This window comes from Crassostrea angulata, chromosome 5 (genome assembly GCF_025612915.1).
Source record: "Crassostrea angulata isolate pt1a10 chromosome 5, ASM2561291v2, whole genome shotgun sequence".
NCBI classification, from domain to species: Eukaryota; Metazoa; Mollusca; class Bivalvia; order Ostreida; family Ostreidae; genus Magallana; species Magallana angulata.
In genome coordinates, this window is record NC_069115.1 from 20,571,995 (window position 1) to 20,587,829 (window position 15,835).

At 32.3% G+C, this 15,835-nt stretch overlaps 1 protein-coding gene across 1 annotated transcript in view; it reads left to right on the forward strand.

Moving 5' to 3' along the window:
- Positions 1-14,455, forward strand: part of LOC128183024 (trissin receptor-like) — a 31,695-nt gene extending 17,240 nt beyond the window's left edge. The window contains exons 2-3 of the mRNA XM_052851806.1: positions 10,237-10,397; positions 11,859-14,455. Coding sequence (XP_052707766.1) covers positions 10,237-10,397; positions 11,859-12,875 — 1,178 coding nt within the window. The 3' untranslated portion in view covers positions 12,876-14,455. The remainder of the gene's footprint in view (positions 1-10,236; positions 10,398-11,858) is intronic.
- The last annotated feature ends 1,380 nt before the right edge of the window (positions 14,456-15,835 follow it).

Consider the following 15,835-nt stretch of genomic DNA (forward strand, 5'->3'; position numbering starts at 1 on the left):
TGTCAGACTATATTTTTAATAGATCTGGCAAGAGAATAACATTTGATATCCAGAGTGTACTATCAGGTGATCCAGATATGGATCATGTAGTTAATTTGATTATTATATTGGTAAAAAAATTTATTTTTCAAAGGTCGAGAAAAGATATAAAGATATGTTTTGAAATGTTAATGTCCTATTTACAAACCTATTACAATACTGAAAGGAAACTATTTACTACTGTAGACTTTACTAAGAGATGGTCACCATGGAGTTGTCTCTTTCCAGTATAAATATTTAATTAACACATCAATGATGATGTAGATATTAATCTTCTTCTTTTTCTTTAGATAATTTGTACTGTATGTATCTTTAAATATATATAGGTGTATACAAATTCACTGTACCAACTTGCTGTGTGTGAGAGTCTGTGAGAAAGGGGTGTTCTGTCTGTCTGTCTGTCTATATACTATAAAAATTTGAAAAAAAAAAATAAAAATAAAAAAAAACAAACTTTTATATAAAAATTTAATTCTGAAATAACACAGACAAGCTGTCAAATGTCTAACTTCAAAGTCATATTTTTACATGACGCTTGATGGATGGTTTGAAATAATACAATGATTCATCCGGTTGAAATTAGCTTTTCTTTTTTAAAATTTCGACTTATTACAAAAGTTTTTGAGAGAGCATGTGCGTGGATTTCTTTAGACTTTGAAATACGACAACACCCACACTATCTATAAACTTTATGGCTCTAGGTGGCCTTTATATTCGTCTACCAGGTCAGGAGCCATAAAACCTAAATGAGCTCACTTTGATCTCACATTTCCGATAGATAGATAGATAGATAGATAGATACATAGATAGATAGATAGATAGATAGATAGATAGATAGATAGATAGATAGATAGATAGATAGATAGATAGATATATTCTTTTTGTAATAGTGATACTCAGATCAAAGGTCCTGGGTACAGTACAGTACAGTGTTTATGAGTTAACGCTGACATCGAAGTGATTTCCAGTCCTCATGACTTTATTGCATATTGTAAACTTGACGGATATAACGAATTACTCTTATACCGAAGCAAATCGCCCGTCCCTGGCACCTCGTTATACAAGCGTCTTTTGTTGTATTTGTCAAAACTATTTCCAACTTTGTTACCAATTACCGAAATACATCTAGAAAAGCTTGATTATTTTCTACAAATTTTTCTAATTCTAATATGTTAAAAAAAAGACCTTGACGATCTTAATACATTTGTGGTTTATGTGTGTTTTGTTTGTTTGTTTGTTTGTTCGTTCGTTTTGGTATTTCGGTGGTTTCGATGGTTGCCTTCAGACACTATTGATTATTGTTCATCTCACATTTTAAGCTTATGCTTTAATATTGTAGTATCTAGCACCACAAAAATGTTATCACGTGATATTTCATTTAAGAAACCATTAATTCCATGAAAACAGTCCGCTCGTAGTTATTGAAAGTGAATATTTTTAATATGTTGTGGAGGCGCTATAAGAAACCTACACCGTTCCCACAGAATATAACATTTATTACATATGTATTAATTGTAGGAACATATTACAAAAAGGTCGAGTACAGAAGAAACCACTACCTTAAATTTTTGGGACATGTGCGTTTGATTTAACTTTTAAGTGTATGATAAAGTAAGGAGATAGATACAGATTTGTACATATATACTCAGACTCCGCCGTCACCAAAAATTTTACACCACTTAACTTAGTCCTCAACTCAAATCATTGTATGAAAAGTGCATGACTTTGAGGGCAAAGCTCAAACTTGAGGTTGAATATTGACTTGAGGACAATTGGTGACGGCGGAGCTGATCTCGGTTATTCGAATGCTTAGGCAAGTACAATAATTTTGATCAGTTCAAAGCAGGATGGTGTCTTGTATCTGGCTCCACCGTCACCAAAATCCCTCAATACATTCCTCAACTCAAATTCTCTAAAAAGAGTGCAAAAATTAGAGGTCAAATCTCATAATTGAGGCTGAGTATTGCCGTGAGGAAAGTTGGTAACGGTGCGACCAGTCTACAATGTACAAAGGAGTGATTAAAAAATTGCTGATGAAGGAACATTTTTTTATCACTCTTTTTTTCAATGAATTTAAGGGTCCACCAAATCTTTGGGAAAGATTATGTATACAAGCCCAAACTTCTAAATTACTTAAATGATTTCCAATGATTTCTGGGGTGAAAAAATTCAATTTGGAGAGAAAAAACAACTTTAAGACTTACTCCGCTATTCATGACAACAAAAGCCCCTGCAGTATTCGACCAAGCTACATCCTTCGCGTTACAGAGATAGACACCAAATTTTGGCGATATAAGCTGTTTCATAATGGGTTAAAATCGCCATGTTGTGACGTTCTGTCATAAAAAAAGTAGAAGTCACAGGGTGTCGAGGATCCTTAAATGAGTTTCAATTCAAAGTAAACTGTATACTTAAAAAAGGATCTTTATGTTACAAACTGTATACTATAAATTATATATTAAATCTACATCTAAATGTTTATCAATGATGGCATTAATGATTTCAAAAAAGAATGTCTCAATCGTATTTAGATAGTTTATAATTATTTTTTATAAGAATTAGAAATTATTCAATAATTAAGGCAGTGCACAATAGATAAGCCAAAATTGCCATATGATTCAATTTGTCTGAAAGTTTATTATTTTTTTCTTTGTTCTTTGGAGTGTGACCTGTTACTGGGATATTCAAAATAGAAAGAAATTTGATCTCACATTTTTTGCCCACACCGCCACATCGCCTCAAACGCTTTTGTGTTCCTTTCAGCGTGATGTAAAATTAGCCATTCTTAGCTTGGCTTTGCCGTAAACAAAGTCCTGGCTGTAGGCATGCGAAGTGCTATAGTTTCTTTAAATAGTATTACTGCAAAAGAATGCAACATACCGAATACTGCGTAGAACAAGTAGAAGCTTCCTCTTTACTAAATAGTTATACAGAGGGCCATGTTTTGTAAAATATTTTTTGTTTTTTTATTTTTAGGAATACACCAAGCGAGGATGGGTTTTTTCCTAAATTAATTGCGTGTTTTAAAAACATATATTCTACAATGTGCAATGCATGAAATTCCGTTCACTATTTTACAAAGCCTTAAATTCACAATATAAGGAAGGTAACATCAAACCCGGCTTTCAATACTTCAGTACTTTGATTTTACACTTAATTTGCATTGCCAGCAAGTGTTTTTCTTCGAATGTTTATGCAGCTATTTTAACAGAATGCATTTTAGATACCTAAACTTCAGACAAAGATATATTTTCATCTCGTAACTTATGTAAACTCGTAAGTAATACTTCAGAGAGAAAAGCTATTGTGAATTATGTTTTAAGACGACATTATGCAACAAGTAGGAGAAAGCTATTTTCGTTTACATTAAAAAACACAACGATGATTTATTTATCTCTGGGGATAGTTTCGAACATATTCTTGTTATGCCTGCATTAGATTTTTGTTCCCTTGAATGTCTTATTTCTAATCAGCTTTACAAAACTTATGGTTTGGATTTTTACTATAACTAAGGATTAATTTATTTTTAAAGTAAAAAAGCGGCATTTTGGTGATAATTCAGATTTTAATTTAGAGCTCAATGTATGCGGTTAATGGTATTGTTAATGGAGGTTGGGGGTTGTTCAGTGGTGACTTTTATACTGTTCATATGTTTATTTTTTTCATCATCATCACCAAAACGTTTATTCATTGCATCATATTATAGTGTTCCCTGAATTTCACAATATTTTTTTTAGTGTTTACTTAACTTTATGATATACTTACCTTAAGTGCATGTACTAAATGCCTGTTTTTTATTCAAGTACATTATCAATTAAGCTGCCTATTTGAAAATTCGGACTGACAGACTGTCAGGACTAACGTTATAATTACTTATGTACAAAACACTTCCTTGTTATAGACAGTTCTCCAAAACGTATCATGCAGCTATTATTTTTGAGAAACTATAGATTTGCGCTTCTTGTAGTTCATTTTAGTCAATGAACAATTTTATTCTTAAAATCCTGTATAAAGCGGTTATTATGAGAGATACATTCATGGGTTTGGGTTTTTTTTTTAAATTTGCTTTAAATTTTGTTTTGGTTTTTGGGGGTTTTTTTACGTGGGCCAAAATAAGTTTGTTTTGTCTCTTCATTGGTCTGTCTGTCCATCACTTTCTCTCTCTTTTTACGTTCTCTCTATCTTTTGATCTTTTTGGTGCAAGATCGATCTATTACATTTGGCTGAGACTTTTAGATATTAGAAGACAAAAAGATAGAGCTCTTTATGAATGCACATTAAGATAGACAATACAGTGAATATCGATACTGTGACGTGAGGTTTGACGTCAGGAACGATAAATTTGTAATGGAAATCCTCGAAAGAAGGTTTGGTACAATTATGTAATTAATTAACATCCACCGTAGTTTTCAATCGTCTTCAATAAAACCCCATGAACTATGAATAAATCAAGAAATATCGATTGCTTTAATTTAAATTTCCCCCCGTTATGAGATATGAAGATTGAACTATAATCTTTGGCGTCACACCTTTTATTCCTGTTTGTTTTATCAACATAGTATTACATGTAACAATTATGATATTCGCTTTAAACTAACTAGTTGGGTTTTTCCCCTTTTTACTAAAAGCACTTTTGATAATCATTACCACAGACATTTGGGACAAGGACCCCTCTTTTATTATTTTAAAGATAAACATGAAAAAGGTCAACATCCACTTTTTTCTTATATAAATATCCTAGCTTGCATATCATTTCAAAGAACCTGTGACGTTATTGACTATGGGGGTTGTTTTTTATCATAATATAGTAAATACGGTTAAAGCGAACACACCTATAATGAATTGACTCTTACAATGAAGTGATTTTCATTCCCCGGGATTTTATTTCTTGTAAACTTGACGGATACAACGAATTACGCCTATATCGAAGCAAATAGTCCTTCCTGGCACTTCGTTATAAGTGTTTTACTGTTATACCAAAAAGGGGAAAAGGGGGTGGATATCAATGTTCCAAGTTTTTGTAAGCTTCAAAATTGCTATAGATGTATCGTTAAAGGATTCCAACAACTCCTTTAAGGGGGGTATTTTTCAAATTTTATTTCAATTACACAGCTTGCATCACTTTTTTTTCTTATTTTCATGATGAAAAAAATATATATACTTCTCGATATTTTCTAGCATATGTTAAATTAAAATGGAGAGACATAGTTTTTTCATTAAACAATAAAATACCGGTTTTTGAGTTTTCCACACTGATGTGAAACGATTGTACATTGTACACTGTAATGATGAATTAATATGATGTCAAGAACCTCAAAGTACCATTGTTTACCCTTAACGAGCTGTTATTATAAGTATAAACTCTTCGGGCGAATGCCTGCCGAGGAAATCTGAGCAATGCCTACATCTACCCCTATGCTATAACAATACGTTTGTAAAAGGTTTATTAATAAGCTTTATTAAAATAATGCCATACAATAATTTCTGATATTTTTCATAAAAAGTCTTTTTTTCCCCTGAAGAAAACTGTCATAATGTTTGTTTAACACCATCAGAAGTCAACGAACTAGCTTCATTGTCATTAATGCCAAGGGGACCTTGAGGCAACCGAACATAGCCTATCGTATACTTCTCTCAACAGAGCATTCAAAAGATCCAGTTTTTCTACACTAATCTCGATAACAGGAAATCAAATACAGGGATTAGAAGACCTTTCGTGCATCGACTGCTGGTTTTAGAAAAAAAATAATGATGACCTTACCACGTACCGTACAAACCCGATGATGTTTTGTTAATCAGTACATTCTAATAAGATGATTTCGTATAAAATCTTCTCTATTTTGTTTTATACTTCATCATAGTTATACATGTTTGCATAAAAACCTTTTAAGTCAATTCCCCTTTAATTGGACCACAGATTATTAGACACTGCAGGAGATGAAGTCGTATAAATGCATGCCCGTCAGAGTAGTTGATTATATATAATTGCAACTACATATTTGGGGTTTATTTTAATGACACGATTTCATATAAAATGAAAAAAAACTGAGACGAGTGGTAATGAGAAAACGAATTGCTTCCGGTATTAGAAGGACAAGCACTGTGATATATTAAGGTTGTTTTTTTTTTTATGACCAACTTATTGTGCATGGTTTTGAATACTAGTAATTTACCTAAGAAATAAAGCTGCTTATTTAGAAGTTCACCTGGATATGACCTTGATTTGTGATTAAATCCTGTGAAGCCCAAAGGGATTCTTCAGAAGATTTGGTCATGTACCAACCAAGTTCATATCGTGGTTAAGTTATATTTACATTTGAGAAAGGCAAACCCTTCAGAATCGTGAACTTAAACGGGTAATACAATAATGAAACCTTCAAACAAAACTTGCGTGCGGTAATCAATGTAACGCATTTTCAAAGTTCACACAAAAATGAATGACTTTGCTGTTCATCATATAAGGAAACATATTTGCAAATTTAAACAAAACATATTAAAAAAAAAATTATCGTGATGTGGTTTTAATTGTATATTGACGCTTTTAATTAAGAAATGTTTTAAATTAAAAGCTACCTATTTTATGCGAATATAAAATGGGTTGGGTTAGTTAACTCTTTATAAAGCGTAAACCGTTCCAACAAATTCTATGCAAGTTTATATCGTTTAGCTATTGAATCCATGCCTTATAAAAAAAATCAATTAATTGTAGATTTAAACGGTCCTTTGACCTTAAAATTTAATTGTACAAAATTCAAACGTAACGCCAGGCGGATTGAATCAATACATTTTTTATGTTAGTCATACTGTGTCGTGGGCAACATTCTTTATACGGTATACAATAAATTGTTTTTCAGTCAATCCAGAAAGCGCATTACAACTAAAATTAAAGTATTCCAAATGCAATCAATAAAGTTGTGACGAGGACGCACTGAGTACGCCTGTTGATTCTATACAAAATATTACAAACAGTTCATCTTAAATCTAATTACAACCAGATATTTATTACTTTGGTGTAAGCAATAACGTTTGATTAACTTGAGCTATTACTTCACAAAATCTGGCTTTTTAAAGGCTGTGTAAACAATTTGAAATCGTTTGTCACAAGGAAAAGTGACAAGTTTGTATCATACTCGAGTATTTATTGTAACGAAATACGTATCATTACAACAGTAATAGGATTTATTTCGTGCTTCATGTGGGTATGAAAGTAGCTACAATGCAAAACAAAATTGAATAAATAACCTGCGTTATTAGGTTAACTTAATGTACAAAAAATCATACATATATCTATGGTAAAATTCTCCTGAATATACAATGTATGAAATATTTAAATGAAAAATTGAAACTACAATAATATTTGACAAAGCCAATGTTGAAAATGGATAAAATGGTGAAATGATAAACAAGGAAAAAAGTTCATGTACCATTCAGCTTACATCTACATTCTGATGATGGTTGGACGTATATAGAGGCACAAGTATCAATGAAAAGGCATGAGAAAGGTTGAATGCATTAAGATTACTCAATCATACTTTTGGGAGAAAAAAAACATTTGTTAAATATATTTCGTATTTATCAGAATATTGGCATTTTGTGATGTTGTTTTGGGCAACTGTACCAAGGAAAACTCCGAATTGCTTGAAATGGTACAAAAAGAATTCGAAGCAGCCAGTTTAATTAGTAACATGGCTGAGAGTTAATTCTTCCTTTATAGTTAACGAACTTGATTGGGGAACCATACAACCTTAAAGGATAAACATGAATGTGTTCTATTTTACAAAATAATTAAAGGTTTAGCACCACAATATATGTTAGATTTAATTTATTCATGTTTTGCAACAGATGACCATGCATATACGTATGGTCTCATGTCTGTAGGCAATTTTTACTGTCTTCTACTTTTATGCACTACTTCTTATTGCAGTAGCTTTATTCCATCATAAATTATGGAATAATCTTGATGCAGAAATTAACAATTCATAAATTTTATTCATTTTGAAGCCAAAACTTAAAAATATTAAAAAAACAAACAAACAAAACCAAAATATACCCCAAGTTTACACACACTTCAATTTCGGCAATAGGAAAGAAAGTATTTTTAATGTTAATTATGGAATAAAGCTAGTTATTTAAATGCTCTCTTATGTAAAGATTTTTAATGGTGAGATTCAAAGTTCATAGTATGGTCTGAATCAAAAGGAAATATAATTTTTCATTATCGAATATCCAAGATACACTCAACAAAATGAACATAACATTAGTATTCTTTTTCATATTAACTATATTCTTTATGGTACTTTTAATTTTTCATACAATTTTAACTGTAATTTTTGTTTCCTATGTTAACAGTCATATTAAAGCTTCTAAACGTTTTTTTATTACTCTTAAGTTGCACTGTTCACATAATATAAATAGTTATCATATATTTATTTTGTTAGTACTCTTAATATACTGTTTTTTTAAATGGGTGGGATCATAAAAACGTCAATGTCTTACAATTAATATATGGTAAAGGTTAAGATGATTATTCCATATTTAATTATCCGTTGCCTAATATTCACTAGATATCAATAATGACACTCTGTAAACTATAGTTTATAGATAAAATTTATTACACCACCAGCTAATTGACTTTTTATTTTGGAAAGGGTTTAAATAGATTATGCCGGTTACCAAATCCATTTGAATTTCAATAAATTATGTAAAAACTACTGGTAAAGAAGGTACAGTTTTTATGTAAATTTCTTGTATCATTTCATCAGTTTAAGATTGAACGTTGAAGAATTAAAGGGGCATCGTCACGATTTTGTTAAAAAAAAACTATTTTTCCGATTTTCATGTTTGCAATGATTTAGTAAAACATTTTTAAAATGCAATCAAAATTTAAGTATCATCCGTTGAGTTATAAGCTATTTACAGAGCTGACTATTTTTTACTATGCGAACAAAGATTTTGTTTACATTGAATGCTGAAGTAACAATTCCAGTTTTTTAGACCTAAAATGGATGTGTAAAACGTTACGAACTATTTGTTTATGCTTAGAATAACAAAAAAGATGGGCAAGTCAGCTTGAAAAAGATTTTTAATGGCCTATTGAACCTATGTAAACAAAAAACAGGGCACGAGCCTTGTTTACAATGCAAAGAATTGTGAGTCTTGAGTCTTGCTTATAACTCTACGGCTGACTCTCAAGTTTTATTTGATCATTAGAAATGCATTTCCTAAAGCTATGCAAATAATAAAAACAGAAAAAGAAAATTTGACTAAAATTGTGACCATGCCCGTTTAATAAAAATTCGTAGCATTCAAATAATCTTTAACGTTCAAAGAAAGATTTTGAAAACTATTTTCTCCCGCACTGCGTTCGAACTAGTTCTATTATTTTCAACAGAAAATGCCAAAGAGTCATGTAATTTGGGCAAATGTTTTCACAAACGTTTGAAATTAAAGGTAAAAAAAAGTACAATAGGCTTTTGAAGATAAACCTTGCCATCATTATATTGACTGTTACAATTAGTGTAAGTTATTGTACCATTACAATCAAGCAGTCTTATTTATATGTTTAGTATGCATTTTCCATTAAAATCCAGCAGTCTTATTTAAATGTATAGTATGTATTTTGCATCTATATATATTTATATATACTGTGGAATCATGAATTTTCGTTGGGGCCAATTTTCGTGGATTGCTGAAATTTTATAGGTTCATGGGGACGTAATTTCGTGTATTTTCTTATACCTACAAAATGAAATATGACTTTATAACCCTAATATATAATTCGTGGATGATGTTAATTCCTGGATGATAGGTACCCACGAAATCCACGAAAATTGAGCCACCACGAAATCTAATGATTCCACAGTATTACACACGTTAAACATATGAACGGTATAGTTCGTGTTAATAAACAATACAATACCATGGTCTAATGGAATGTTTTGATTACAAATTGTGTTACACAATTAAGATTGCACTTTAGTTTCTTCTTTGATAATAAACGATAGATTTCTCTTACTAATAAATTACTACAGATGAAAAAAAACCTTTTCAATTTGATGTGAAAAAAGGGTCCCTTTGTAGAATCACATTTTATTCAAACAAATTGAATTAAACTACAAAATAACATTACAGGTATACCTCTTAAAAAATAACAATATAATATGCTTATTAATTTTTCATTTCTATTATGATTTATAGGAAATTTAATGGTGTTGACCGCCATTGTTCGGAGCGTCCGATTACGTAGCCTGACTAACTTTTTTCTGGCTAACCTGGCGATCGCCGACTTCAGCGTTGGCGTCTTCTGTGTTCTTCCTACGCTGTCAACATTTCTGTCACAGGCATGGCTTCTAGGAAGAGTAAGTACACTGGAAATGCAATAGCCTTGAAATTCTATCCTACTGTTCTCTCGATTCACAAACCACTGTACTAATTAGTTTCCATCGAACGTGGGCTTCTTCTGGTTGGGGAATAATGGATATTTGCAAATAAAAAATATCAGACGTGTTATATCGGAAATTACAAACTTGAACACAAAAAAAGGAGAAATCAAGAAAAAACGGTTCACATTTCTCTCTGTCAAAACTGTGCCTTCCTTTTGTATGTTGTGAAATTAATGCGATAGAAGTTTTGTTTTTATAATTTGTTTAAGATCAAACTGAAGTAGTCTTCTTCCGTATCAAGTCAAACTTGTTATTCAAAACGTTGCCTTCGTTAAGGTAGCTCAACACACCTATATTCTTCTTAAAGTGTCTATTTTTTTATTTAGATTCTCTTTTGTAATTTTATTTCACTGATAGGTCGACTTAAAAAAAAAACACTGAGCCAGACAATTATGCCAGTGCCATGGTGGCATTCATTTTTGCACCCGTCTAAGCTGCATACACTGTATATCGAAAAATTTGAATAGACCATATGATGGATCATCGCTAAAAGAGTTAACAACTACCATTGTTATCATTCTATCTCACCTGTCAGGTGAGATATTTACCTTTTAAAAATAAATTCCTACAGGAAAAAAAATTCTATGGGAAAAACTATTCCAAATTTTCAAATTCCAAATTTGAAATTTCCTTTCGGAAAACAAAAATTTCTTATAGGAATTTCAATTCCGATAGAATTTGATAAAATCTTATAGGAAATCTTAATTTTCAATATGAAAACTACCTGCCTAAGTCAAATTCCTAAAGGAATTACCATTCCCCTATCAGAAATATAATTCCTGTAGGATTTTAAGGAAATTCTATTGAATTGTCAATATTTCCTGTAAAAGAATTATTTCTCCTATGGGAATTACCATTTTCCTATTGGTTTAACACCTTGGCACTGGTATAATTATTCGGCACAGTGTTAAAAGCTCTTCATTTTTTACAACTACAGAAATCTTTCTTTGTAAGGTAGGGGCATTTTCATATTTGAAAAAAAAAATCAATTTTAATCAAAATAATACTTTCCATATAAGATACATTTTACAATTATATACTCGTAGAATGTTTTTGCCTTAAACATTTTCAATGATGATTGGTAATGGGGAACAGTAAAAGCTGAGCTAAACAATTTTAAAATTTTCTTTTTCCATTTTTGAAAAATAATGTTTAGAATGTCTTATTGGAGGTTCTCCTATGTTTAACCAATATTCGAGCTAAAAGCTGTCATCTTGCATCGTTATCGCATTCCAAAGCCGTTATCTGCTAGAAGCTGGCATGATTTGTTTTGTTGAAGGCTACTATGTGTAACAAGATTAATAACATTGTTGAGGATCAGAGACATCGGTTTTTCCTGAAGCACGACATTATTTATTTATTTTTTTTCTGTTGCAGGCTATGTGCAAGATTTATTACTTTATGTGGAATCTGAGTTACACCGTATCAATCCTGATTCTGACGGCCATTGCGGTTGAGCGCTATATCGCAATAAGGTTCCCTCTGAAAGCGCGAGGATGTTTCACGTCAAAGCGACTTATCTTGACACAGGTCAGCATCTGGCTGATAGCGGCTGTGTACAGTACACCTTATATTCTCATATTTGACACCATATCCACTGTGAACATGGACGGACAAACTGTAGACTACTGTTTCTATAGAAATAGATGGATTAACATGAAAATGTACACGACAGCTAATTTCATAGCGTGGTACAGTATTCCTTTGTTAATAATGACGGCCATTTATTACTGTATTAGTAAGGTGCTATGGAAAACGAGCTCGGCCAACCGGTTTACGTCAACGAAAGGGATGGGCAAGCAATCGGAGAAGTATGCTTTCACCAGTAGCTCTCAGAGCTCGGGCCTCGGGTCACAACTAATTAAACTCAGAGGGATCAACGAGACGGACTGCGACATCGTGCAGGAAGAGCCACTTTCCCTCAAGAGCAGCCGAGCGTACCCTATGAAAAGAGCACACGATTGCAGGCCTGCTTATAGCGCGAAGAACCATTTCTTGCGCGTGACGTCATTCATCTCGAGACATGAAAGCACGAATACGTCAAAGTCCGCCCCTGTTGAGCTGTGTCGTTTGGGAAACACGATGAAGGCGGTCAGGAGCCGCCGCAAAGTTATCCGCTTACTTCTTGCGGTGGTGGTGCTATTTGCGCTTTGCGTTCTTCCCCACCACATCCGTTTGTTGCTAAAATGGTGGGAAATTAAGTCGGCCCTAGACGCGGGGATTTTTTCGCCCATTTCTTTTTTGATTCTCTATTCGAACAGTGCTTTTAATCCCGTTTTGTATGCGCTTTTTTCAGCCAATTTCAGAAAAAGCTTTAAGGAATTCAGTCCTCTGAGATTTTTGCGTCGGAGGCATCGGCCTATGCTTTTCCAAGAAATGCATTATTCCGTTTAAAACCTGAACGGCATATAGCATTTCTTTAAAAAGTATTAAACCAAGGCCAAGTCATATTTTGAGCTTGTTTATTTGACTTTTAAGAGTGTTTGTTCTTTTAGTAATACCGTGGACTTAAAAGGAAAACACTTTATTATTTTTTTTTATCTATGTCAAAGTGAAAAACAAGATGTCAGTTGATTTTTCTAGGATATTTCTAGACCTCTTTCAATTACAACAGGATTTTTACGATACCAGGTTTTAAAAACAAACATTCAGAAATACCTTAATTTAATGAGGCTGAAAAATTAACAAAGAAGATGGGGGAATAAGATGGCCATTCGGTTAAGTAGTGAAATACAATTTTGAATTTATTTTTTCCCAATTAAATCTATTCAAATATATTATAATACGAGTTTGCAAAAGCACAATTTCTAACTATATTCCGTTTTAATATATTTAACAAAAGATAAGAAAATAAAATGTTTCCAGAATTTTTTGCGGTATCGAACCCTAGATCTATAAGATTAGATTATGTCAGGTACTCTAACCACTGAGCCATTTCAGACACAACAAATTAGGCTATTTAAATATTATGTATGACTTTGACCACGAATTTACGGACTTGAATTATTTTTCTCAAAACATTCAGTTGTTAGGATACAAAATGATATTTTTAATGTATAGTGGGTCATCTCTCCACGTTTTTGTTAATTGAAATCGGTTTGTTTTGTTTTCCAAAAGACCTTATTTAGACTATGAGAAAAATATGGAGCACAGACCCAACTCTATTAAAGAAAATGCCTTGAAGTTCTAAAAATGGGAGTATTTGCAGGTTTTGATACGTATACGCCTGTTTGAGTCAACATATTCCAAGTATTGAATATGTTTTTAGGTTAAAAATAAATGATATGTAAAATGTATATTGTTTTAAATGATTTTTAAAAAAATATATCAGATTTATTGATATTTTAATTTTTCAGTAGCTTGTCCCACCGTGTATGGGCATTTTACACGCCTTTAGTTATCCACCCATCTTCTTTCAAATTTCAATAATTTTGGACTTGGGATAGCATGAGTTTGATTGTAATTATTGCATTCCTGCAAATAAAGAGTTGTCGAACGTCCTTGGAAGACTAACCACTTTAATTAATACAAATGAGTTTTTATAAAATTCTGAATGCTCAAAAAATCTGTTTACAGTTTGTATATATATACATTATATATTTTACATAAGTTATCTTCACGTTACAAAACAAATATGTATATATAAATCTATATTTTGTACATCAATTTATTTTTAATCTGTAAATCATATTTTGAATGTTATATATTGTACATCTATGTATGAATTATCTGTGTATTATAAAATTAAAGGAAGATTTTGATTTAAATTTGAGGTGCAATGGATCGATTTCAATGCCAAGAACAAATCGGCTCATATAAAGAAAGAGTTTGCAGTGAGTGGGTAAATCATTTGAAGATTTGGGTGATTAATCTTTTTGAAAATGGTTCTAAAATGGCATTTAACGTTGCGGATGTTTATTGTAATAAAAATTAGTACCCGATATCTTGGAAAAATAACGAAGAAAAGCTTAACATTCCATTTTTTTCTGAAGTTATTAACTTTAGCTTGCAAGATTTTTTAAGACGAGTCTCTCACCCCCCCCCCCCCCCACCTCTTTTAAAAACGATGCTACTTGCTGACAAAGGAGGATTTCTTATATCTTAATAAAGCAGTTTATTAACATTAACGTCAACTCTATATATGGTTTATTTAGAACCAATTCATATACATATGTAATTTGATTTAGGATGAAATTAAGATAATTAATCTACCCGTTATCAGAGGGGAAAAAAACAAACCTGCATTTATTGTTTTAAACTTGCGGTTTTTTAAGCTAAATACAATATCACAAAATTGCATTGTTGTAATCATATTTAAAAGATCATATATTTTGAAACAAGAGGCCCATGGGCCACATCGCTCACCTGAGGAACAATAGGTATGATAAAATCAGCTTAATGGAGTCATAATACAAACAATCTGGACAATGTACAATAATACATGTAGATCCTGTATAAATAAAATCCATTTTTCCCGCTGGATATTCTTATGTTTATAATCATTAGTCCCTTTTCTAACAGGATGATTTTATCGTCATATCACATGTTGAGTATTGCAGTCCTCAAAAAGATCCTTTACAATTGTTTATATATGGGATATTAAGCTACATCAAACTCTGAACCTTCTTGTGAGGCCAAAGAATTGTCCTGGAGCCAAAGTCTTAACAATTATAAAGAATCATCTGGCTGATTAGTTTCTAAGAAGAAGATTTTAAAAGATTTACTCTATATATTCCTATGTAAAACTTTAACACCCCCCCCCCAAATGTGGCCTCACCCTACCTACAGGGATCATGTTTTCACAACTGTGAATCTACACTACCTTAGGATACTTCCACACAAGTTTCAGCTTTCCTGGCAGTTTAGTTTCTGAGAGGAAGATGTTTAAATATTTACTCTATAAATTCCTTTGTAAAACTTCGACCCCCCCCCCCCATTGTGCCGCATCCTACCCCCAGGGATCATGATTTTCACAACTTTGAATCTACACTGCCTGAGGATGCTTACACACGAGATTCAGCTTTCCTGGCTGATTAGTTTCTGAGAAGAAGATTTTTAAAGATTTACTCTATATATTCCTATGTAAAACTTCGACCCACCCCCCATTGTGGCCCCACCCTACCCCTGGGGGTCATGATTTTCACAACTTTGAATCTACACTACCTGAGGATGCTTCCACCTAAGTTTCAGCTTTCCTGGCTTTTTGGTTCTTGAGAAGACGATTTTTAAAGATTTACTATATATTCCAATGTAAAACTTTAACATCACCCCCCCCCCCCCCCCAATGTGGCCTCACCCTACCCCCAGGGATCATGATTTTCACAAATTTGAATCTACACTGCCTGAGGATGCTT